We start from the raw sequence: 27,796 nt of genomic DNA, 5'->3' as shown, positions 1-27,796 counted from the left end.
TTAAGACTTCTGCAACTGAAAAGCCAGCCCAAGAAAATCTAGCTGCCACCCCTACCTAAGTTTAGTGTAATTGACAATTTTATACTGTATTACTGTACTGAATTTACTATATTACCATGTTCTATGTGTTTGAATGGTGGTAGTAGGGTTCTACATTATTTTATTCAGTGTTTTATGTGTAAAATGTGTACTGTATAACCTGTCATTGTAAAAAGGTATGCTGTTTAGGTATTGGAGCAGAGAACAGTTTGAAGAGAAGCAGAGGAAAGTTTGGAGGAGTGCTGCGGTGGGCTAAGAAATCCAAGACCCTAGGTAAGGGGCACCTGGCTTGTGCAGAGGGAGGGCAGGAAGCCCCCCACAAGCTGAAGGGCAGGAGAGGGAAGTAGCCCAGGGGAAGGAACCACCAGTTCAAGTGGTTCACCACTATCCTCAGGGCCCCTGGGCTGGGACCTGGAGTAGAGGGTGGGCCCAGGTCCCTCCCTCTCCACTCCACTCCTCAAAGACACTAGTGGGGCAATTAATATTCCGATTCAGGGGCAAGAAATGGTTCCCTGAACCCCCCCTTAAGAAGAGAAAGCACGAGACCCATCATAATAGTGCCGGCAATTTGCCACACAAGTCCAAAGCATTTATAATAAAGCTGAATCAAAATTTTATTGGTGCCTCCTTTTATTTAATGTAACTATAAAAAAGAAGTTGCTTTTCTTCTCAAAATGAAAACATGCAGAGTTTTCCTGTGTAATGCTCATGCGGTGAGTATTTACTTATGCGAGAAGTCTCCCTGAAGTCAATGGGACTACTTGTGTGAGTACATGTTCATTAACATGAGTGACGGTTGCACTAACAAGTCCTAAATAACAACAGAACCTTAGATCTAGTCATAACAAGGGACCCGAAGGTGAGCCTTAATTTGGGTTTTCTTGGATTAAGGCCAGCCTTTAATTAGATTTTCTGTAGTTCATTTCCTAAGGGTTTTCAATGATAGCAAAACAGAGTGGAGAGAAGGAATAAAAAGCTAATAGAAGTTTCTGTATCAAAATTTTATTTTGGCCTTAATTAAAAATAGCCAAATCAATTGCATACCAAATTTGCAACATCCATTTAATTAAAAAAAAAAGAGAGAGAAAATTTATTTCATAGCAAGAATTATAATACTAAATTTCAGCTCAGTGCAAAATTTCAGTCAAACTATTAACTTAAAGTATATGTTTAAACAGGATATATGACAATTTTTAAAAGAAAAACATCTGTGCTGTCAGTTATGTTCTGCTTTTAAAAAAAGTTCAGAACCTGTTGCTCATCTTGAATTACAGTGACTTTGCAAAACAGGTGTAAGCAATGCCAGAATAATAGCAAAGAACACATTTTGAGCAGGGACACTTTTTGCTATGAAGCATTTTATTTATATTCATCCAGGTATTAACCAATTAGCTTGCCCTTTGCTTTTGAGGCAATTGGATCAAATGCTCCATGTGACTCGAAAACACATTTGGTGAAAATGCACAATACTCAGAACCAGAGAAAATATGCTGCTTGGAAAATATGGTTTCTGTTGATAAAATCTCCAACTCCCTCAGAAGTAGATTTGCATCCGATGAAATGGGTATTCATCCACAAAAGCTCATGCTCCAATACGTCTGTTAGTCTATAAGGTGCCACAGGACTCTGGTGCTTTCATTTGAATTCTTGTTCAGGTCACTTGCAATCTGAATTGGAGCTAAAGTGTACTGTACTGTTGAGATGTCCAATTGTCACCTCTAAAACTAATATTTAATGTATTAGTAAAAAACAGATGGAGAAAACCCCCAGGCTTACCATTAATTAGTGTAACACCTGAAGGTAGGAGAAAACATTTTTGTGTCCAGCAGTTAGAAGAGCAAATGAAGTGAGAAAAATACAAATTAATTCCTAGAAGACTTCTTTTGGCTATTAATTTATGTTGCTTAAAATTACTTTGTTTCGCTCTCCAAAGAAAATAAATGCAAATGTGAGACTTGTTCTTTACCAAACTATTATTAATCACACTGCATCCTGGATTAAGAAAATTCAGGATAGTCATTTGATAAAAAAAATCAACTGTTTGCCTGCATAAAGAAGGGCTGCAATACAATGATAACAGCCTTTAAACCTGTTAGCATCAGTGGCCACACCTTGTGCTACTGTTAATAGTAGAATGTCTGCTGAGAAATCCTGGCTAACATTAATGTTAGCAAACTGTGACAGTCTGGAGTTCAGCCTTGCCAATAAGGGGTTCAGCAGCATCTGCCTTTTAACCCTGGGAGTCTTATGGCTATACATCTGTGGTCCAGAGCTCTATCCCAAACAGCCTGCCAGCAGCCCACAAGTCTCAAATTCACCCCAAAATCATCCTAATGCAGGGACCAGTCCCTCTCTCTGGACCCTCACAGAGGAAGTGTGAGGTTCATTTTCTTTACAGAGACATTCGAACCTGTTAGCTTTCTAGAAGCGCATACTTTACTGAATTTACTCAGCACTGATGATTTACAATGTAAGTTTATTAACCAAAGAGCAAGGATTACATTATACCAAGTAAAAGAGGTATAGTAGACATGGTTACAAGCAAATAATTGTGAAAACATGCAACCAAAAGTCTAAATCTTGCAAGACACCGTCTTCGTTCAAGACTGTTTCTCTCCCCTACATTCTCCCTGCCAGTTTTTTACTACCCAGCCTGGCCAGGTCCCATCAAAGAGACCAAATTGCTTGGTTTCTTTGTCTCCCATGGTTAAAGATAATAGAGTCTCACTCTATTCCTTATATTCCCAAAGGGATATCTTTGTCTTACAAGTCATGAAGGCCTCCTGGGGATTAAGTCTCCTGTGTCTCTCTGGGGTGCAGGGGCGGCTCCAGGCCCCAGCACGCCAAGCGCGTGCTTGGAGCGGCATGCCGGGGGGGGGGGAGAGGGGGCGCTCTGCCGGTCGCTGGGAGGGCGGCTGGCGGCTCCGGTGGACCTCCCGCAGGCGTGCCTGCGGAGGGTCCGCTGGTCCCGCGGCTTCAGTGGAGCCGTGGGACCAGTGGACCCTCCGCAGGCACGCCTGCAGGAGGTCCACCGGAGCTGCGGGACCGGCGACCAGCAGAGTGCGCCCTGTGGCATGCCACCGTGCTTGGGGCGGTGAAATATCTAGAGCTGCCTCTGCTGGGGTGCAGGAGCCACGTGAATTCTCTGTCTCTTGAGTTGGTGATCAGGATAACCCCCACGGGTTTAGCTCAGTAGCTTTGTATACTGCTAATATGTAAACTGAGGTAAACCCACTTTAGTTTTTCTAGGAAAGACCTGTTTATCACCTTTAACTTGGCTAGGCTATTCTGGTCTTAAACATGGTTTAATAACATCATACAGAGGGAATTTATAACTTTACATATAATGTTCACACTTGCATTTTACAATGTGTCGCAATCCGATGCACAGTTATGGCTATGTATGGCCACTTGTCGGTCCACGGCCATCTTGTCCTGTTAAAAGGACAAGGCAGCCTCTATCTTGGACCAGGTTCTTGTTGTATAGGAGAGGGCAGAGACTCAATCCTGCCCAGCAACACTGGCTGTGTATGCTCTCCTGTGTTTTTGTTTTTTTTCTCTCTCCTGCTGGGCCATCTAAAGGTCAGGCTAGTTCTGTGTGTGAAGGCCTGATTCTGCCCGGCAACCTGTTTTTTTTGGATCGGTCGTCTGGAGGTCAGGTTAATTCTGCCCAGAGACTCACTTTCCTGCTCTTTTTGGACCCAGTCATCTAAGGGTCAAGTTTGTTTACTTGTCAACTCCAGTGTGCCGTGTGCAAATCCTTCCGACGTGGGGTGGCAACAGCTCGAAGTCTGAAGGGAGGAGGGACCAGGGAGCCAATCAGATGCTGACACGAGGGAGTGAGACCCTTCTATAAAACTAGGTTTCCCCCCAAAATTTGTGTGGAGCATCCGCGTGTTAGCTGAAGGACCTGATCACTCGTTCGGCCAGGGTCTCCTCCCGGTAAAGTGCACTCGTGTCGTATCGTTTGGATTCGTTGTCGTTTGGACCCGATCCCTGTCAGCTCGTCATGCTTCTGGTGTCTGTTCTGCTGGTCAGCTGCGCCTGGAGTGCGGTATTTGCTTTTTGATATCTGACAGTTAGCTTATTTAGCCTCTTATTTTTTCCCCTCCCTAACTTGGTACCAAATATCTACTCAGGATATCAGGATTGTATTAGTGAGCTCAGAATTGCACAATTGTTTAGCTAGCTTGTATAATAGTTCTAGTTGTTATTGAATTGTTAATTGCAAACTGTTTTATGTGAATGAATCACTGCTCTGTCTGTGTCCAGTGTGTGTGTTTAAACGTGGGAGCTGCCTCTACTTAGAGAGTAGCTGACCAAGGGGGTCCAGTCCCCGCGGTCTGAGTGAGTGGAATCTGCCCAGCTGCAGCCGCACCACACTCTGGATTTATCCTCTGTGTGAACGCAAGGGTGGCTGAGGCAGTGGCCCGTGGGTCTCTTTTCTGTGTTGCACCGGGCATCGCCCTGACGAACCCAATTCCTACCTTGAGAGATTGGTGTGCCTGTCTATTTGGTGGTGTGGTGAGCAGTATACAGTACATTGTTATTGGTTTGAATTTGCTTGCATTGTTTATCTGAGTCCCAGTTGGAAATTGCCTCCTCCCCTGGCCCAAGGTGTAAAGAAATCCCTAAATAAACGCAGCCACTTGGCTTTTCAGTGTTACCCTGGTCCTGCCTGTCTTTTCCTCACTCAATACCAAGCTTGAACAAACCCCCAGCTAATTCAGACACAATGATATTAAAAACCAGCATGTTGTTAGCTTTCATATGATACCTCACAAGACATATTTTGTACAAATATTATTGCAGAAGTGTGTAGGGCGTGAATATAAGGATGTTTAGGGTCATACATACATACACTAATGCTAACCTTCCTGACACCACCTCAAGGCTCCTTGTTTAGCCACTTCACCAGCCATGACAGGGGATTGGATAGAAGTGATGGTAATCAGCACAAATTAAAAAAAAAAATCCAAAAACATTCCCATTTACAGAGCTGAATCCTATCAGCTGGTTCTATCTGCATATATTTTTAAATAATTTCTCTTGAGTAATTTACCTTGTAGACCAATAATAAAGAAACGGAATGTAACAATGACAAACAAAGAGCACCCTGCAGTAAGCCTATTTATTTATTATATTCAAATTTTTAAAGCACCAAACATCACAGCATTTAGGCACCAAATATCAATTTAGACACTGAAGTAGTATTTTCTTAAGCTACAGTTCCATCTTGTCATCTCTCGGATTAAAAGTGGCCATTGGGGGTTAGTGAGAAGGCATGGGCTAAACAGTGTCATCAGTATGTTGTTGACACACAGCTTTCTGTCTCCACCTCATCAGTACCTGCCCAAACAATCAATTGCATTACTTGGTGTATGGGTGAACTTGGTACATGGATTAGGGCTAAATGGCTGAGATTCCAAAGCAGATAAGATTGATGGGAAGTTGGTTGCTTGGAGGAAGCAAGCAGAAGAGATGTCAGGGATAATATCTGCACCTCAATGGGCTACATGAATTCACAACTGGGCAGACTGGTTAGACCAGGGGTTCCCAACGCGGTGCCCGTGGGTGCCATGGCACCCGCCAGGGCATCTAAGTGCGCCCACGTACTGGCCGGCGGATGAGCATCCACTGAAATGCTGCCAACAAGCTGTGTCATCCAGAGGCATTGCCGCTGAAATGCCACCGATGGCGGTGGTGCCTTTGGATGACGCTGCTTGTCGGTGGTATTTTGGCGGCGACGCCCATTGACGTGGCTGCTTGTTGGCGGCATTTTGGTAGATGCTCGTCCACCGCCACAGTCCTCCGTGGCTTGTCGTCTGGCCCCATCAGACAAAAAAAGGTTGGGGACCACTGGGTTAGATCTTCTAGTTTCCTCCTGAATACTAGGTAGTAGCAATAGCCAACTGGTAGATCAGCATTCTCCCCATCCCAACTACAAAGGCTACAGGTTGGGCATATTTACTTCCATGAGTTAAGCGGTCAAAACCTGCCATTCTGCTGTGCTATCAGCTCTTGCTTTTTTTGTGCCTTACATTTTCTATAGAAATGAATAGCATTCCCTATTTGTGAAAAAGTATAAGAGAATCTGAGTCTCACTACTGTACATATTCCAAATCAGCATGCAGTAGGAAAGAGTTAAGTGGTTTTTGTTTGTTTGTTTTGCCGTCTGCTTTAATTGTGTTATGTTAAAATGTTTGTAAACATGAAATTTTATATCTAGATTTTAATGGAAGGTCTGATCTGGATTATTAACATGCTACCTTTGGAAACAACCACTATAATTTGTAAGGCAATAGATATAGATTGGGGTCTTTTATTTATATCTGTGCATCATAATACAGACCTGCTCCTCCAGAGTGTAAGTTGACCGTAAGGCCCTAAGGCTAATATTCTTACAACATTCTTACAAGTTAGCTAGATTGAGGACCTTTGCATTTATATTTTACAAGCTGGTCTGGTTTCAAGAATTCTTTGAAACAAAATTATGAAGAAAAGAAAGTTTCCATCTGAGCTGGTGCAAAGGGAATGGAAATGAGAGAGTCAAAACTTAGAATTTCTATTCTGTGGGAAATGTCAACATTTTTAAAATGTTTTTTTGTTCCAAACATAGGGGTCAATGTTACATACTAACCCTCATCTATTCATCTTACTACAGATAGGCAAGTTTTAAAATATGTCTATCATGTTTTAGTGGAAGAATACATAAATCTACAGTTTTTCATAAAGCAGAATTTCTGCAGTTTTAAAGATACATTTACTGGTATACCATATTTTAAAATATTTTCTCTTGTGAAACCAGTTATGCATATTATTATGATATTCAACATACCTAGACTTACTTCCCACCTTTTTGTTACACTGATCCTATACTAGCAAAGCAGCTGTTTCGGAAACACAAGATATGGCACAATGTTTCACATATTTGTCTCACTGTCATAAATACAAGGCAAACACCATATCATTGTCCTGTCAAAAATAGCTAATAATGTAAAAGATTTTTCCCCAAAACATAACTGAACAAGAAGAGCTGTAATATCTGAATGCATATACATTTTATTTCTATTTATTACTATGCTAATATAACGAAATATCTACAATATGGTGAAGGTCATCCAAGCAATACGTTAAGATCATTTCATAATCAACGCCACAACACCTTTTGATTAGCACAATGAGGTAATTGTCAAGATGGCCAGGTAAACTGACAAAAAACACACAAAAAGATAGTCTGTTAAACACCATTCTGTTATCGGTCACAACTAATTTTTGTTTTGTTTTTCATTTGAAGAATGCTGTAAATACAAAATACCCTCCTTTGCTACCTCTATGTAGGAACCTCTATATTTGCATGTGTTTGCAGGACATCTATGACATCTTTGTTGTCTATAAACTTTTAGCCATATTTTCTAAACCAGGAATGAGTCTCTAATGCAAAACTCAGAAGTTGCATCAACTGCCTAATTAGAACGTTATTCTGTTTTATTTGTCCTTCTTCGATAAGGCAGGAAAAGAAAAAAATGTTTTATCTTGTTAAAGATGCTTACATTATGGGTTGAATTCAGGACTTAAAAACACATGCATTAGTGTACAGATGTTTTCTCTTCTGCAATCTTTACAGAAGCTTCCCACCTGCTGGGTTTAATTTATATGATGATTTAAAAGCAAAACAAAACAAAACAGCCCAGGTCTTTCATCAATGCACTACGCTGCACCAGTTTTCATGAAAAAGTGTAAAATATTTTCTCAGGCAAGATATTTCAGTCACCCTACAATTTCTAACCTCTAGCTCTGGCTGTAAATTGGTAGTGCACATGCATATATCTCATTAAGCCAGGCAAAATTGTTAAACCCTGGTCAAATTACACAAAGAGATAGCTAGCATGTAGATTTTTGTTTTATTTTTTAGTTCGAATGAAAACATTCATGGAATAAGAGGGAAGGTGCTCTCATGGATTGGTAACTGGTAAAAATAAAATGGTCAGTTTTCAGAATGGAGAGAGGTAATAGTGGCATCCCCCAGGGGTCTCTTCTGGGACCAGTTCTATTCAACATATTCATAGATGATCTGGAAAAAGGGGTAAACAGCGAGGTGGTAACATTTTCAGATGATACAAACTTTTTAAAGATAGTTAAGACCCAGGCAGACTGCGAAGAGCTACAAAAGGATCTCTCAAAACTGGGTGACTGGGCAACAAAATGGCAGATGAAATTTAATGTTGATAAATGCAAAGTAATGCACAATGGAAAGCATAATCCCAACTATATGTATAAAATGATGGGGTCTAAATTAGCTGTTACCACTCAAGAAAGAGATCTTGGAGTCATTGTGGATAGTTCTCTGAAATCATCCACTCAATGTGCAGCGGCAGTCAAAAAAGCAAACAGAATGCTGGGAATAATTAAGAAAAGTATAGATAATAGGACAGAAAATATCATGTTGCCTCTATATAAATCCATGGTATGCCCACGTCTTGAATACTGTGTGCAGTATTTCATTGGGTGACCCTTGGTTCTTGTGTTATGTGAAGGAGGAAATAACACACCCTTATTCACTTTCTCCACACCATGATTTTACAGACCTCTATCATATCCCTCCTCAATCATCTCTTTTCTAAGCTGAACAGACCCAGTCTTTTTAACTCTCCTTGTATGAAAGTTCTTCTATACCCCAATCATTTTTATTACCCTTCTCTGTACTTTATCCCAGTTCTAATATATCTTTTCTGAGATGGGGTGACCAGAACTGCACACAGTATTCAAGGTGTGAGTGTACCATGGGTTTACATAGTGGTATTATTATCTATCAGTGGTTCCTAACATTCTGTTAGCATTTTGACTGTCAGTGCACACTGAGCAGATGTTTTCAGAGAACTATCCATGATGACTCCAAGATCTCTTTATTGAGTGGTAACAACTAATTTAGAACCCATCATTTTGTATATATAGTTGGGTTTATGTTTTCCAATGTGAACTACTTTGCATTTATCAACATTGAACTTCATCTGCCACTTTGTTGCAAAGTCACCCAGTTTTGTGAAATCCCTTTGTAACTCTTTTTAATCAGGCTTGGACTTAACTATATTGAATAATGTATTATCTGCAAACTTTGCCACCTCACTATTTGCTCCTTTTTCCAGATCATTTATGAATACGTTGAACAGCACTGGTTCCAGTAAGATCTCTGGGGGATCCTGCTGTTTACCTCTGTCCATTCTGAAAACTGACCAATTATTCCTACCCTTTGCTTCCTATCTTTTAACCAGTTACTTTCCATGACTGCCTACTTTGCTTAAGAGCCTTTGGTGAGGGACATTCTCAAAGGCTTTCTGAAGGTCCAAGTATCCACTGGATCACCCTTCTCCACATGTCTGTTGACATCCTCAAAGAATTTTGATAAATTGGTGAGGCATGATTTCTCTTTACAAAATCCATGTTGACTCTTCCCCAACATATTGTGTGCTTCTATGTATCTGATAATATCCTTCTTTACTATAGTTTCTACCAGTTTGCCTGGTACTGAAGTTATGCTTACCAGCCTGCAACTGCCAGGATCATCTCTGGAGCTTTTTTTTTTTAAGATAGGCATTACATTAGCCCTCCCTCCAGTCATCTGGAACACAGGTTAATTTAAGCGATCGGTTACATACCAGAGTTAGTATTTCTGCAATCTCATATTTGAGTTCCTTCAGAACTCTTGGGTGAATACCATTTGGTCCTCCTCAAGGAGATGCAAGAAAAACTCTCTGCAGAACACACTATCAAACAGATCCAGATGCCAGCCTCTGTTTAGGTACTTATAAGTCACATTGTACAGTGTTTTATTCAAATCCCAATGCCAAACTGATTATTTGGTGCATGGTGATTCTGGAAGTTATTTTCACCATTAGTTTATGAAAAAAATAACTAAAAAAATCGTATTGCAAATCTCAGGAGTTCCTCTAAAGTTGGTGACAGCTGATAAATTGGAATGAAGGGAAAACAACCAATGCAAATGAAAAGCAATTTGCATGAAAGAGAAACTAATGAACCTGCAATTTTATTTTTAAAGCTACTTGCCTTGTAAACTGTAGATTTCTCCAACGCTGTTCTGTCGGGTGATGTGATGCCAGTATGCGCTGCGGGGAAGTGAGATTGACTTGGATAATGTCATTGGTTCACTCAGACTGGTCTGGAGCTAAGGGACAAAGCAAACGTAAGTGGCAAATCATTCATGAGCCCATTTGACGTATACATTTCAGTGCTTTAAAACGGGAAAAGAGCCATCATTAGAATGTATATTTTACTGAATAATCACAGTTTGTATGTTATGATTTACTTTCTATGAAGAGCATCAATGCTGGAAATGAGTTGCTGGTATTCAGGAAAAAAAATCATAAGTATTCCTAAATAATGGGGTTACTAGGTCATTTTTTTCCTGCTTCTGCCCCTACTTTCCTACAGCTGTTGTTTGTGTGGCCGTGCTTGTAATGTTTTGGTGCAATGTCAGTTGTTGCGCTTAGTGTGCAGGTGGCTAGGTGGTGTTGGTGGCCTGTGATATATAGGATGTCAGACACTATGAACTGGTGGTCCCTTCTGGCCTTAAACTCTACAAATTCTATGTGTTTATCATTTTCCTTCCTGTGTAGTAGTCATTTTGATTCCCGATTTCTCTATTTGCAACTACTTTAGCAATTCCTTTCTTGGGGACTGTAATCAAAATTGGTCAAATTTACTGTAGCTAATCCTCCTCGACATCTAATTTATTTCCCTTGAAGATCATTCTAACTTAAGATTCCAGTCAAAAACTTGAGAACTTAAAATTAATAAAAGTTTACAAAGTCTTACCTGGAAATTAACATAGCAGTAAATAATCTGACAATTACTCTTTGTTTGTACAGTGCCTAGGACAAGGAGGCCCGGATCCTGACCTAGGCACTACTGTAGAATAAGTGATAAATAATAACAACAAAAGTCTTAAAAATGTAGCCTACTATGCAATAGGAAATTTGTTACCCACCCATATAGAAACAAAATTCTAGTCTGAAAGCAACATGCCAAATTCGTTATTTATTCATGCCAAGTATTACCCAATTCCAATCAATGGAATCAGCTTTGAATCTGGCCCATTTTCCCAGAGATGCACCCAGGGATTTAACTAAAAGTGGCTTGCTAAAGACACACAGAAGTATGTAATGGACAAGTTGAGCCACAGATCAGATAAATTTTACACAAGTTCATTGAAACCTTAAGATAAAAAAATGCCCCTAAAACAAAAAAGGCAAGAACCACTATTGTACCCAAAAGCACAGTTCTGAGAGCAACAGCAGGGCATCTTTTTCTCAGGATCTATAATTCAATAAGTAAAACATCTTCTGATATTAAGCATTAGGTAGGAAGATGTGTCACCAGTATTCATATTACTATAGTATGAACTGAGCTAGATATCTTTTCAGATGGTTAATACCAAAAAGAGAATGCAATTAATATTTTATGGAAATATCACCCTGAGGGAAAGAGCACTTTAAAACACATCACCAGTTTTTCATTTAAGGCCTATGCTTAAAATATAAACATGGATCTTTAATTGGTGACAGTAATGCCAATTAATAGCATTAATGAGTCCATATAGCGAATCTCACTAATTGGCATGTTCTCATTAACCACAATCCTGACTTCCCCTTATCTTTTTATTTTAAACAGAACTTTCTGGCCTAATATTCTTAAGAGTTAGTCAATGATAAAGTGGATATTTTTAGACATTCATTTTTGCACAATATTATTGCAATGTTAAAAAAATCAACAAAAAAACAAAAACCAAATCCTGGGAGAAGCTATTAACCAATAGATAAATGGTTACTTTAGAGAAACTTGCTATGTACCAGAATAGGAGTATCTCCAATGGACCAATTTAGAACTAGTTTGAGAGGGAAAAAAGCTATACCTGTATATTATTTTTGTATTTATATATAATCATTCATATATGAATCTTCATAATACAATGTTTCATAATACAATGAATCTTCATAATGTTTAAGCAGGACCCAGGAGTCAAATTTATCAGGAGAGAAGGTACAGCACTGCTAATTAACAGTACAAACACACACCTCAGAATGAGATTGCTCAGGCTTCTGGAACAGTCCATACGGGCACGATCAGAGGCTTAACACACATACTAATACTAACATAGTCACTCCAACACTAGTGAATTCATAACTATCTTTCCACAGACTCTTCCAATCTTCCAGAACCATTTTGCTTTGAGTGTCATACAATACCATACAATCCGTCCTTTAAATTACATTATAAAAAATGAAAAAAATAAACAGTTTAACAGTCAATATTTTCAGTTAACTTATTATTGGCAAATCTCCTGTTCTTCTTATTCCCTTCATCTATAATTGCTGAGTATGCCCATCTTGTGTAAAATCAAAAATAAAATCCATTCTTGTGTTAGATTTCTGAATAGAACTGCATTCAGAACAAATAAACAAGGTAGAGTGACCTAATAATGTCAGGAGAAAAGCAATACAGTTACACACACGCTGGGAAGTTAATATCAAAATATGCCCAAATTTTCTGTCTGGATAACTGGATGTGTGTGAAGAAAAGAATCTTTTACCTGTCTAGTATCTACTAAGCCCTATTTACTACCTATAGGTGTAAATCCACACTTTTGAATATGTACCCCGTCTAATGGGTTGCTGCAGGTGTCCTGTTTCCAGCAACAGTATAATGGGCTTGATTCTCCTCTCGCTTTCAGCAATGTAGCACCATTGACTTTCCATCATTGGCAGACAGGCAGAATCAGGTCTACTGTTTTCAGAGATGTTAAAGCCTACAGGGTCCAAAACGGCAGAAACAGTATAGATGCATTTAAAGCATTTACTCTGAGAAATAAACTAGCCTTAATATTAAACAACTAGTTATATGCTCCTATTAAAGGAAGATATGACCAGTAACAGAAGCAATGGGATAATCACAACAGTATTTTGTTTCCATTTAACAGCCTTAAAAGTGAAGAATATCATGAATGATTTTGCTATAAAGATTTTTCAGATTCACTGAGATGTTGAGGACTGCAAGTACATAGTCAAGACCGTCTTGCCACATGAGCTGAGGAGAGAAATGCTTATTGTGATTAGAGGCCAGAGGCAAGAGAGTAGAAATGAGAAGCATAAATACATAAATCTAGATCAGAATGACCTATATTTCTTAGATTTAAAGCAACAAAAACATCACTGACACATTTGAAAGACTTTTCTTAAACTGGCATGGAGTAGTCCATTGGCCTTGTTTTCTCCAGATACTTGACACGGCCCTCGATCTTGGACCTCTGGGATTGTCGACATGGTGCTTAATTCTTGGTTATCCATAATGAATAAATCTAAAGTAACATCAACTCCATGTACCAGTGACTTCTTTACAATTTCCAAGGGTCTGTGATGGATGGAAATGGAAACTCTTTTCACTGTAAGCCATCTTCAAAAATGTTAATTGTGTATCTTTATGAAATAAAGCATAAAGGATAGATTTACCAATGATGCCCCTGGGAAAGCTCTATTGACTTCAGTGATGTTACTCCTTCTGATGCCAGCAATGAATTTTGTTCTAAGAATGTAACCTGTTAAACATATTATAACTCTGAGCTTTGATGTATAGCATGTGATTCTCTCATTTTCCTCTGACTTTTCTAAAAAAAAAGTTAAAGCTTTGAAGGCACTAAAGAATAAAGTCTTTTCTTTATTCAAGAGCATGTAAACATGAGCAGCAACATTAAGCAGACTGTCCCATCCTTTCAGTTTTTGGAGTTGCTCCAAAGTTGGCCAGCAAAAACAGTTTTTTGTGTGTTTTGGACATTGGTCCACAAGGAGTTGGACTGAGGCCTCTGATTGATCTCACCTTCTCACCAAAAAAACCCCTTCATTGAACTGAAAAATCTAATCTTGTAAATATATATTAAAAGTAGCTAGTGATAGTCTTAGACCACATTTCCACTCTATTTTTTTTATTATGATTTTTTTTTTGCTGGAACAAGAAGTTTAGAGAGAACATTATCTCTTGTCTCTAGCAAGAAGAAAAGAGTGATTCCAAAATGGATTAAACTGAGTGAATAGGACACCAAAGCATTACAACATTTGTCAAATTAATCTTACCAATGGAGATGTGTGAGGACAAATAGCTATTTTAACTCAGATAGACAGAGGAGGTTTTCAACAGGCCCAGCAGCAGAAACATAGAAACATATTTCCCCCTCCCCCCACACCTTGTTAAAGCCTATATAGAGTTCCCTCTTTCTAGCCCTAAGGGTGCTTCTGTTCCGTGAAGAACTTGGAGGGGAAGGAAGAGGTGGTAGAATTCTTTACTTGTACGATGTCTGTAACCTGGTGGTGGCAGCAAAGCCCAGATTAACTTCACTGGCATGCACAATATATTATAATAACAATATAGTACTCCCAGATAAATGAGAGATCACTTCTAGCATAATCCCATTATAGCATGCTATAAATACACTCTTCCAATTCACATACCAAAGGAATTTTAAGATGACACATAAAAATAGTGTAGTGCTATTATGGGGGTCAGAAAGACTATAAAACTGGACTGCCCTGAAACCAGAACAATTCATTCTAAACCAGTGCTTGTGGATCACACAATATCTTTGAGGAAGCAGGAGATGAGTAACAAAATAGACCATAACATTTATCAACATGAATGTAAGCAATAAGCAAGATTATATTTAGATAATGAGCATTTCATTTTTTTTAAATGTTATAATTTTGTGAAGCAGAAACCCAAAGATAGTGGCTTCCCAGTGTACAGATTATATTCTCTTTTGATAAGAAAAAACACAGATTTTGGTTTATCAATTTGTAAAAAAAAAAAATTCTTATTAAAGAGAAAATCTTAAGAAGTGCTGAGCAGCTCCCATGGTCATTAGGCAGAGGTATGCATGAGTGGTGTGCAGGTGATCAGCATCAATCAAGGTTTACTGAGCATGAGGATATTTACATAGTTGCTAGGCTGAATTATCACTGTTCTAGGCCTGCTGTTTCAGTCTTCCCAACCAGTGAGGCAAGCACACTGACCCAAGACTAGTCTAGCGCAGGGGACAGTCCTCAGGCCAAAGGCAAAAAGCAGCGGAAGTGGAAAAGGCTGCATGGATCTGTGTCTGCTCCTCCCTGCACTTCAAATATGCTCTTGCAACTAGTAGCAACACAGCAGACAGCTCTTTGAAAGTTGCCAGGCTTCCACCATCCCTTCTCCTGCAGTGGCCTCTAATACAGTCAGCTAAAGAGTAGCTCACAAATACAGCATCGGGCCACAGTAGGGTTGCCAATCCTCCAGGATTTTCCTGGAGTCTCCAGGAATTAAAGATTAATCTTCAATTAAAGATTATGTAATGTGACAAAACCTCCAGGAATACGTCCAACCAAAATTGGCAACCTTATCTGCACCCCAAACTCTGCATCTCCAGCCCCACCCCAGAGCCCTCACCCCTTCCTGCACCCCCCCACCCCAGCCCAGTGAAAATGAGCAACTGAGTGAGGGTGGGGGAGAGCAAGCGAGGGAGGGAGGGGGGCTGGAGTGAGTGGGGGGGGGTGAGGCCTCGGAGAAGGAGCAAAGCAGAGGCCTCAGGGCAGAGGTGTTCAGTTTTCTGCTATTAGAAATTTGGCAATCCTAGGCTACAGGCTCAGGCTCATAGGCCCAAACTTCTCCGCTTCTACAGCTCATGCTAGTAGTGAGATGAGATTAACAGAAGAGAAGAGGCGTATGATGACACCAACCAAACAGGTACTACGTATTACTTAATACTACATAAAGGAGAAATAAAAATGAGCAAAATAAAATTTGGCCTAATCTTGCATGTATTGCAGTCAATGGCCAAGCTTCAATTGATTATTTGGGGGAGAGGGACTGTGTACAAAATAGTCACCCCTTTCCATGACCTGTCTCCAGTATCACTGACTTTCAAAATCCCTGCTTATATCTATTCAAGTATAATCTCTTAATCAATTACAGGAAAATATCCTGCTTTGTAATGCCAGGATGGATGCCTGTTATTCTCTGGCTGCGGACAATATTGTGTATAAATAATAAAGCACTAATGAATAATCAGCTGGAAAGTGAATCAATAACTGGGGATTGACTATTAATTTTTATCTCCTTGGCTATATTATAAATAAAGGATTAGGGCATCTCACTCTCTCTCTGGCAGGATATTTAACTAGCAGATTTCCAGTCAGAGATGCCCAGAATAGAACACATCAATAACTGAAATACGAGGGACTAATGTAACAGTTTGTACAGAATATGAGGACTATTCTTATATTAATAAAGTACATCTCTACCCCGATATAACACGAATTCTGATATAACATCTCTACCCCGATATAACACGAATTCAGAAAAGCAGCACTCGGGGGGGGGGGAGGGGCTGCGCACTCCGGCGGATCAAAGCAAGTTTGATATAACGCGGTTTCACCTATAACACAGTAAGATTTTTTGGCTCCCGAGGACAGCGTTATATCAGGGTAGATGTGTATATATATTCACTCATATTTCAACATCTCTTCTCACACTCTGTTTTTCTTTCTTTACTCCAGTTGAAATCACGCTAATCATTGCAATGACAGAAGATTACCCTTACATTTTACCGAGACCTGAACCATTGTAAAATATGCTTTGAACACTTTGCAATAGTCACAACACACTTACTAAAAACACAAATACTGAATATTTGGCTCCAGTGTGGGCAGAGCCCAGGTATTACAGCTCTTGATAGTAAAGAAGCTTTCCAAGGAATGAAGTCAGCCTGCTAGAAAGTCAGCTCCCATAGCTACCCACAGAATAAACAAATGCAAAATGTACCCTGCGGTGAAACAATATAAAAATCACTGATATGTGGAAGTAACTGATACAGTAAACACATTTCTATGACAGAGAATTTACTAGATGCAGAGCACTAATTAGTGCACAGACAGTATTAACAGATATTGGCTTCTGCTAAGGTGGAGATTAAAAATTATTGATCTAAGAGATACATATTGTGAGGGAGACTGTCCTCTCTGCCTCTATGAGCAGAGGGGAACCCTAATCTAATGGATATGGCTGGTGGATGGGAGGGGGAAATGTCAGCTCTGTGACACTGTCTCACTATTACTGGGACCCTGCAGATGCCTTGCTGATGAAGCTCTGCTGAAGTGTAATCATGCAGGATTTTGGCATAGGGCTGAGTGGAAGAGGCAAACAGGTTTTTTTTAAGCAGCAGCATCCTTTGCAGAGTCTAAGGGTTTCACAAGTAGAAATCTAGTAGGAGATAATGATGTTTGAAGGCAATAGTACCTTCCATGGATGTTACTGAACAAAGATTAAGGGTACCATGGCTATTTCAAAAGGGGAAGTGGGAAAGGGCAGAGCAATTTGAAGGGCCAATCTTCCTGTCTCTGCAGGTCAAGGGATTCCCTTCCATACAGAAGCTCCAGATCCACAGGGTCTGGAGACTGAAGCCACAGTATGGGATTATTGCTCAGTTCTTCTGCCTTCATTTGGTTGGCTTCTCTACATGAGGGGCAATCCATTTCTGACTGAGACGAAACATTAATGGAACTTATTGTATCCTGTTTGAATGCATATTCACATTTCAGAATTATCATCCTCTCAACAAGAATTGGTTACTCACCCTGTGCAGTAACTGTGGTTCTTCGAGATGTGTTCCCCTATGGATGCTCCACTCCAGGTGCACTTGCACCCTCTGCACCTTTGATCAGAGATCTCTCATGGTAGTGTCCATTCATCCCGCGCATGCGTGTTACTCAGTCTCGTGCTCCATGCTGTTATACGGCACTGCGCGGACGAACCACCCTTCTCTACTGCAAAGCTCCATAGCAGAGAATTCTGAAGCAGAGGGGAAAGACAGCAGGCAGCAGAGCACCCATAAGGGACACAGATCGTGAAGAACCACAGTTACTACACAGGGTGAGTAACCATGTAAGTATACAGGCCCCAAGTAGCAGCTTTACATATTTCAGTTATGGGACCATTTTTGAGAAAGACTGTAGAAGTAGAAATAGATCTTGCAGAGTGAATTCTGAACTCCTGGGAGGTAAACTGCTGTGATGACACTCTGTGTATGCACCAATTCCACAGTTTGACAGCCTCGGAAGGGGGGGGGGGAGTCTTGCCCCTACTTATTGGTTAACATAGAACATGCATGACACAATGTCTATCATGGTCTTCATGTACTTGCCCCAATTAGAGGTAGAAACTGGAGACAAGTGTATCTGACTGCCCCGAGTTCCAGAAGCATGATGTGCAGGGTGGTTTCCTGAGGCATCCAGGTGCCTTGGGCTGTGTGAGTGTCTAGCTGCGCTCCGCATCCCAACAGGGATTCATCCGTTGTTACGTTTACTGCTGGGGGAGGGCAGGTGAAAGGGACTCCAGCACAAAGGTTGTGAGGGTATTGCCAACAATTGAGAGATTCCTTTACAAAGGTGGGTATGGAAAGTAGTGTAGTTGGACAGGGCTATAAATCTGTGCATTTGGCGGTACGCTCTTGCCACCACTGAATCGAGATGAGCTCCTATGAATTCTAACTTTTGCACAGGGATCAAGGTGGATATTTAAATGTTCAATTGCAGCCCAATTTGAGGAATAGGTATATGGCTTCACAAGTTGCCCGTGAAGTTAGGCCCAGGGAGCAATGTTTTTGAAGCCAATCATCTAGGTAAGGGAACACCAGAATTCCTTTTCTGAGGAGGTGTGTCACTTCTACTGACATGGCCTTTGACCTTTGAGAAGACATTTGGGACAGATGATTGGCCAAAAGGGAGAACCCTGTACTGAAAATGGTCCTGATCGACAGTAAAACATAGGTATCTTTTATGGGATAGGTGGATTGCTATATGGAAATATGCATTCTGAAGGCTGAGGGCTGAAAACAATTCCCTTGGTTCAGTAATGGAATTATTGCTGCAAGTATCACCATTTTGAATTTTTGTGTCTTCACTAAGTTGTTGAGTAGTCTTAAATCTAGGATGGGTCTCACAACCACTGCTCTTTTTTGGAACCAGGAAATACCTGGAATAACACCCCGCCCTGGTGCTGCATGGAAACTGGTTTTATAGCATCCAAGAGTAGAAGAGCATCTATTTACTGTGGAACAGGTCCCTGAAGACAGATTGGGAAGGGGGGTTGGCAGGCAGAAGAGAAGCGAATGAGATGGGGTACCTTGTGACCGAGAATTTTCCTGATGAAGGAACAATTTTTATTTTAAGACTTAGCATTTAAGTGGTAGATTTTTATCTTATTAGTTTTATTTTACACCTACAGTGGAGAAGTCTGTCAAATTGCCCTTACCCACAGTGTTCAGTGTGAGAAGAGGAAAGTGAAGGGAACTGCTTAAATTCTGTTAAGCTGAAGAGCAGAATAAACAGGCATAAGGCTATTAACAGTAAATTTAAAAATCACACTGTGGGCAAGGGTCAAATCAAACCCACATATTAATAGTACCTAATTATGCTTAGCATTTATGTAGAGCTGGGCAAACCCTGAGAAAGGTTATTAATAAAAATGTGACCACCTTCTAAATAAAATTTAGCTTTAGCCTTGTTCATGCCTCTTTTTATTCAGTAAGCGAAGTTTGTATGACTATTGAAAAAAGGGAATGTTGAGTCTGTAGCTGAGATTCATTTATGAGACGAAAGAAAATTTGTTTTGGGGCTCTAAGGAATATTTTTGTTTACATCAAAATACCAAAGTCTAGAGTGTAAATTAACAGCTGGTATATGCAGTCACAATCACACTGATGTCAGCAGCACATATACCAGCTTTGAAATTGGCCCTAGGTTCCAGGTAAATTGATTTGCAATGTTGGAGTAGCTTGGAAAACAAACAGGTGTGTTTGAAATATGGAATTAAATGTTTCCTCCCTGCCTTGTAGGCACTCAAATATAACAGTGATGGAAGCCATACAAGGACCTAGATAGTAGAGTTGGTCAGGAATTTTCTGTCAAAATGTTTTTTTTTTTAGGAAAATCAGTTTCCACAAAATTAAAATTTTATTTTACCAACTTTTTTCAGTTTTCCATTAGGAAAATCAAAACTAAATATTTTGTTTCAGGTCACATCTTTGAGAATAAGGAGGACATACACATACCTCTTGCTGATTCTCCTGTCCTACCATGAATGTCCTGCAATATTTTCTTATCTTTTAACTCTTTGTTTTTTAAATATATTCATTTTCAACTTCCAGCGCTGTTTCTGATAATCGGTGATTACCTTCAGATTATACAGTTCATTAATGTAAGTTTGCATTTTGTTAGCTTCAGTTTGTTCTCTTCTTCTTGTGCCAGATATTCAGTTTTGTGTCATATACCATCTATGCATCCTTCAGAGTTCTCTATACAAATATTTTTTACTTTCCTGGAAATTAAGGATGACATTTTATAGATGTGCACTTGTATTTCATTCCAATTCACAGATCTCTATGGGATATGCAGTACTGTGTTATGTCTTTAAGAATGGTAGATGTGTGAGCCCCATAAGACCTCATATATTTGGATCTGTGAAGTACTGTACATGCGGCTCATGGATGCCATTTTGGACTTCAGTGAAGAACAAGTACTCCAGCCTCCAGAGCTGCTTTTGAAGCTCTTACAGATTCATTTTCACTTGGAAAATGTATATTTGATCTCCAACATTATCTAAATGGTATTTGAGATCAAATAGACTTTTTCTAAGGGAAAGGGGGGGAGAACACTTCTTAAAAGCTTCAAAAGCAGCTCTGGGAGATTTTATATTTAGACAGCAGGAATCCAAAATCTGATCAGTACTGACTTCTTCCTCCATTAGTAATTGGCAGCTGTGCTTGTTTATTTAAAGGAAGCAAGTGAGGGTCTCTACTACACTGTAGTACTGCTGTAGTACTCTATTTACAAGGTAACACACTAGGCCTTTCAGTCTAGTGTTAAACAGATGGGCCATCTTGGGAGTCTGAATGCAGATTCTTAGCACCTCGCAGGAACTTCACCCAGGTAACTATTTCCACATTGGTGTGCTGAATGGATGCCAGGGTGCTTGGTAATGAATATTGATCTGGACCCAAAATGTGATTTATCTATAGGACTTCTGAAGTGGTGTGCTGGAATCTAAGGGGGAACAGACCATTTCGGAACACCCCTCATAGTCACAAAACCTGTGACTGCAAGCCCTTAAGGCTAACTGCCAAACAATGGAGCAACCATCATAGAGGTGGGACTGGCTAACTGGAAAAAAAAACACAGTAAGAGGCAAAAGGAAGACTTCACACTTAGGCCCTGTAACAAAAGCCATTAAGCAATATTGTAATTAGACTCAGGCACACACAGGCAGCGTTGGACTTTGAGAAAGGGGAGTTTCTCTGAGAGGGGGAACAGACTGGGGGACACACTCTGGATATGTCTATACTACCCGCAGGATCGACGCCCATACTCCACCTCAGCGGGAGGAGTAAGCAGCGTTGACGGGGGAGCCGCAACAGTTGACTCACTGCCGTGAGGATGGCCAGGTAAGTCGAACTAAGATACTTCGACTTCAGCTACGCGAATACTTATACAAAGCTGAAGTTGCATATCTTAGTTCGATCCACCCCCTCTCCCCCCAGTGTAGACCAGCCCTCTGAAAGGGAAATGGAGACCAGACTGGGTCCAAGAGCTTTGGGGCTTCCTAAAAGAATATAAGTAGGGCCTGTTGTCTCTCTGTAACTCAAGAGGAAAACCCATCTAACTTAGATTGTAGAGAAGCGTAAGATTAGATGAGATTAAATATTAATGTAGGCTGTTGGCTGTTTAAAATCATGTTCTCTAAAGTTTTGGTCCATGTGTTAAATAAGGCTATTCATCACCGTATAGTGCTGGTCACAAGCTCCCGAAGAGAAGAAACACAGACATCCAGTCAGACCTGCGTGTTATGAAACAGTTGGCCTAGATGGGAGTGCTGTACTATGTCCTGATAAGAGTGGGAGAATTGCAAAATTCCACCTTGAGGCAGGCAAGGTTACAAGGCCTAATACCTGAGCATGTGCACTCAGTAAGACCAGAAAGGGGATTGTGGTACAAACAGTCACATAACCGTGACAAGGAGTTCCTAGCTCTATTGTACAACTTTATGGACCTTCATTTTCCAGAAATGGACCTTCATTTTATATGCACAGAAACTCCTGGCTACTCATGAATTTTAATGAAAGGTCAAGAATGCAGCTACCTAAACTTTCGATAGAACAAAATTTCACAAATAGTTCACAATAAGGTTGTCATTATCCTACCCCAATGTTCAATTACACACATAGTCCTGCTGACCTCAGTGTTTCTGATGTTTTTAGAAGCCTAGTTTTAAATCTATATCATATGAAGGTATTTGAATAATAAAAATATAAAATACTCAAACATTGTCATTATGAAGCACAAAGCTTCCTAGATAGTTCATTAATGCCTTTTATAAAGAAGCATTTGCTTACTTTTACTAGTTATTTCCCAAATATTATAAAGGTTTTTGAAATATACCTGTGGTATTAATTACACACATACACACAATGTGTGTATAGATAGATATACATATAAGTATGTGTGCGCGCACACACACATAATTAATCCATAAATATATTTCAAGAGATAATGTTTAAGAAATAATTAGTAAAAGTAAACAAACTTCACTCACACACACACACACACAGATGCATTTCATTTTTTTGCATGTACTTTATGTGTATCTAATTAGGTGTGTGTGACTTTTGAGTGGTTGTTTACAAAGTCTTAACATTGTAGTAATGATAGGAGTTTTCATGGAATACGTTTATATGGGTCAGATCCTCAGACGGCTTAAATCTGCACAGATCTACTGATATCACTAGAACTATTCCAATTTACATTAGTTGAAGACCTGGCCAGTCACATACACCCTAGTTAAATATGCATAAAGTACACATGAAAAAGAAAAAAATCAAATGAACCTTTTATGTGTGGACAGCTCAAAACTGAGATCACTATCCAACTGTCTACGGACAATGGAAGCTAGTGGAAACCAATGTAATCTTATGCTTTGCTAGCCTGATGTGCATAACTCTAATTTATAAAATATGTAAGTAAATGGAAAGACAGATACATGTTTTTGTAAATTATTTTAATTCATACAATGGTATAAACATATGCCTCAGCCCAATGAATCCCACCAACTGGCAACAATTACATATTGGATGAAGCGTGACTTTCCTTCCTGTAAATGTTCTTATATTTATTGTAATCAGGATTGGTATAAATTTACCTACATTGCTCTTTCTAGTTCATTTACTTTTTATTAATAAAGCAGTTCTTTTCCCAATGCTCCTTCCTGTCCAGACTTGTTTGGTGTACTTTAGGTTGTATTTGTATGACCACATGCCCTGTAACTTTGAATAGCCTTTTGAAATCCACTGTTACCATTTAATAAAAAAAAATTATTGCAGAGCCATCTCAACACAGCTCAGTTCCAGCCTCACAAAAGGAAAGAAATGAAATTGCATCTGTTACCATGGAAATCTGCACTTCTAGCAGGTCCCGCCACCCCCATGTGATGTGAAATGCACATGGGTGAGATCTGAGCAATATATAGAGAATGTTACAGAAAGGACATCCTTGAAAACACAATGCAGATTTTATTGTGGGTGTACAAATTCTATTTCCAAACCTACAGTAACTTCAGTTTTTACTATTGCACCACACCTTAGAGAAACCATTAAGTAGAATGGAGAAATCACAACTTTAAAACTAAAAACCAAAATATTGCCATGTCAATGAGATTCAAAATTGCAAAACACACTACCAATTTCCACATTCAACATCCCAGCTAATTACACCCCCATATTAATCAAGTCCTTAGTAAAAACAGATGCAAACAAAATGTGGGCTAACTCTCAAAGTTACCTGAAAGGGTAAGCCACGTGGAAAGCTTTGGGGTTTCCTGAGGAAATCCAAACACAAGGGATAGGGATTGGTTTCAGGCTATGTAAGTTGGAATCACTAAGCCAGAAGTAGTAGTTGTGTGTGAATCCCAAAGGAAGTAGAGGCAGAGAGGCTGCCTCTTCTTGGGCACAGTAGTCGCAGGAGAGGTCCACATCTGGAGATTTCTGAGCCAGTCTGCATGTTGTATGTTTGCGGTACTACTCAGGGAAACAGGGCTTTGTGCATTTTTGTGAATAAACAAGTTTACACCAAGAATATACCTTATCACCAGCTTTTCTTCCAAATGGGAACCATCCCACAAGGCCCAAACTTTGGCTTTCTACTCAGCCTAAGGGACAACAATGTGGCTGTTATGGGAACTTTGACTATCCTCCAGCGGTGCTGGAACTAGGGGTCCTGTGGTGCTGCTGCTGCATGCCCCGGCTTGCAGTAGTAATAAAAAACACCAAATACATGGTTTCCATCATCAGCACCCCCACTATAAAAATTGTTCAAGAATCCCTGCTATCCTCTCAGATTCAAATTTTCCTTTACAAATCTCCTCATTCTCTGAATATTATAACACACTAGTCATTGATAAGGAAGGTTCCTATTGGTAAGGAAGATTCATGATACTAAGGAATGGTAGGAGGGAGAACAGCGCAATAACAACAATGGATTTCAAGAAGGCAGATTTTAGCAAACTCAGGGAGTTGGTAGGTAAGATCTCATGAGAAGCAAGTCTAAGCAGAAAAACAACTGAAGACAGTCAAAGAGACATTATTAAGGGCACAAGAGCAAACTAATGTAGGAAAGATAGGAAGTATGGCAAGAGACCACCCTGGCTTACCCAGGAGATGTTTGATGATCTAAAATCAAGAAAGAGTCCTACAAAAAGTGGAAACTAGGTCATATTACAAAGGATGAATATAAACAAATAACACAAGTATGTAGGGACAAAATTAGAAAGGCCAGGGCACAAAACGAAATCAAACTAGCTAGAGACATAAAGGGTAACAAGAAAATATTCTACAAAGACATCAGAAGCAAGAGGAAGACCAAGGACAGGGTAGGCCCATTACTCAATGGGGAGGGTGTGTGTGTGTGGAACTAAAACAGAAAATGTGGAAAGGCAGAGGTGCTTAATTACTTCTTTGTTTCGGTTTTCACCAAAAAAGTTTAGAAGTGATTGGACGTCTAACATAGTGAATGCCAGTGAAAATGAGGTAGGATCAGAGGCTAAAATAGGGAAAGAACAAGTTAAAAAATATTTAGAAAGTTAAAGGTCTTCAAGTCACCAGGGCCTGATGAAATGCATCCTAGAATACTCAAGGAGCTGTCTGAGGAGATATCTGAGCCATTAGCGATTATCTTTGAAAAGTCATGGAAGATGGGAGAGATTCAGAAGACTGGAAAAGGACAAATATAGTGCCAATCTATAAAAAGGGAAAGGAGGACAACCCGGGGAATTACAGACCAGTCAATTTAACTTCAGTACCTAGAAAGATAATGGAGCAAATAATTAAACAATCAATTTGCAAACATATAGAAGATAATAAGATAATAAGTAACAGTCAGCATGGATTTGTCAAGAACAAATCATGTCAAACCAACCTGATAGCTTTCTTTGACAGAGTAACAAGACTTGTGGACAGGGGGAGAAGCAGTAGATGTGATATATCTTGGATTTAGTAACGCTTTTGATTCCGTCATGCATGACCTTCTCATAAACAAGCTAAGGAAATGCAACCTAGATCAGTGGTTCTCAAAGCCGGTCCGCCGCTTGTTCAGGGAAAGCCCCTGGTGGGCTGGGCCAGTTTGTTTACCTGCCGCGTCCGCAGTTTCAGCCGATCACGCCTCCCACTGGCTGCGGTTCACCGCTCCAGGCCTATGGGGGTGGTGGGAAGGGTGGCCAGCACATCCCTCGGCCCGCGCCGCTTCCCGCAGCCCCCATTGGCCTGGAGCGGCAAACTGCAGCCAGTGGGAGCCGTGATCGGCCAAACCTGCAGACGCGGCAGGTAAACAAATCGGCCCTGCCTGCCAAGGGCTTTCCCTGAACAAGACTGGCTTTGAGAACCACTGACCTAGATGGAGTTACTATAAGGTGGGTGCATAACTGGTTGGAAAACCATTCCCAGAGAGTAGTTATCAGTGGTTCACAGTCATGCTGGAAGCACATAACAAGTGGGGTCCTGCAAGGCTCAGTTCTGGGTCCAGTTCTTTTCAGTATCTTCATCAATGATTTAGATAATGGCATAGTGAGATCACTTATAAAGTTTGTGGATGATACCACGCTGGGAGAGGTTGCAAGTGCTTTGGAGAGTAGAATTAAAATTCAAAATGATCTGGAGAAACTGGAGAAATCGTCTGAAGTAAATAGATGAAATTCATAAGGACAAATGCAAAGTACTTCATTTTGGAAGGAACAATCAGTGCTCATATACAAAATGGGAAATGACTGCCTAGGAAGGGGTACTGCAGAAGGAGATCTGGGGAGTTATAGGGGACCACAAGCAAAATATGAGTCAACAGTGTAACACTTTTCAAAAAAAAAAAAAAAGAAAAAAAAAGTGAACATCATTCTGGGATGTATTAGCAGGAGTGTTGTTATCAAGACACAAGAAGTAATTCTTCTGCTCTACTCCATGCTGATTAGGCCTCAACTGGAGTATTGTGTAAAGTTCTGGGCACCACATTTCAGGAAAGTTGTGGACAAATTGGAGAAAGTCCAGAGAAAAGCAACAAAAACGATTAAAGGTCTAGAAAACATGACCTATGAGGGAAGATTGAAAAAATTGGGTTTGTTTAGTCTGAAAAAGAGAAGACAGAGGGGACATGATAACAGTTTTCAAGTGCATAAAAGGTTGTGACAAGGAGGAGGGAGAAAAATTGTTCTTCTTAACCACTGAGGATAGGACAAGAAGCAATGGGCTTAAATTGCAGCAAAGGAGGTTTAGATTGTACATTAGGAAAAACTTCCTAATTGTCAGGGTGGAGTTATGCATTGGAATAAATTGCCTAGAGAGGTTGTGGAATCTCTATCACTGGAGATTTTTAAAATCAGATTAGACAAACACCGTCAGGGATGGTCTAGATCAGGCCTGCACAACTCGTAAAGCGGCGAGGGCCATATTACTTAAAAAAAAACAGCTGAGGGCCGAACTCCCCCGGCCCCACCGAAACACCCCCCTAGCGCTGCCCAGCCCTCCGAAACATCCCCCCCAGCACCGCTCAGCCCCTCAAAACACATCCCCAACCCCAGCGCTGCCCGCCCCATGAAAACAAACACTCCTTCCCCAGCGCCACCCTGCCAAAACAGCTCTGGCCAAAAAGGAAGGTGTGTGTGTGTGTGTGTGTGTGTGTGTGTGTGTGTGTGCGCGCGTGATACTTTATTAAGAATTTTTCAATTAAAGCAAACAATTTTTTTAATTATTTTAATTTTTTTTATGAATAATGGAAAAATGAAAAACACCTGTTCTGTTGAAAGAAAACATTTGTACTTTTCATAATTACCTTGCAAATTTAATGAGAGATATTACATCTCTTTTTGGCAACAAACTTGTCGTATTCAGAGGTCATATTTGAAGTGGATATTTTCATAATGTCTTCCAAATGGTCATCAGTCACAGAAGAATGTTGCTTCTTTTTATTCATGTTCATGATGGAAAATGTTTGTTCACATATGTAAGTGCTTCCAAAAATGCTGAACGTTTTCAGTGCAACTTCGATAAGATTCTTGTATTTTTCATCATCCAGACTTTTGTAGAAGTCCTGCAGGCTGCTTTTTCTGTGCTTATTTCAGTAAACTGCCGAACATT

General features: G+C 40.1%; 1 protein-coding gene across 3 annotated transcripts in view; it reads right to left on the bottom strand.

Moving 5' to 3' along the window:
- Positions 1-27,796, bottom strand: part of DOK6 (docking protein 6) — a 395,012-nt gene that overhangs the window by 69,845 nt on the left and 297,371 nt on the right. For all 3 annotated transcript variants that reach the window (XM_045006143.1, XM_045006142.1, XM_045006144.1), the window contains one exon: positions 10,105-10,222. In XM_045006143.1, coding sequence (XP_044862078.1) covers positions 10,105-10,222 — 118 coding nt within the window. The remainder of the gene's footprint in view (positions 1-10,104; positions 10,223-27,796) is intronic.

This window comes from Mauremys mutica, chromosome 2, assembly GCF_020497125.1.
Source record: "Mauremys mutica isolate MM-2020 ecotype Southern chromosome 2, ASM2049712v1, whole genome shotgun sequence".
In the NCBI taxonomy this organism is placed as follows: Eukaryota; Metazoa; Chordata; order Testudines; family Geoemydidae; genus Mauremys; species Mauremys mutica.
The sequence above is the reverse complement of the archived record's forward strand: the minus strand, read 5'-3'. Positions and strand labels throughout refer to the sequence as shown.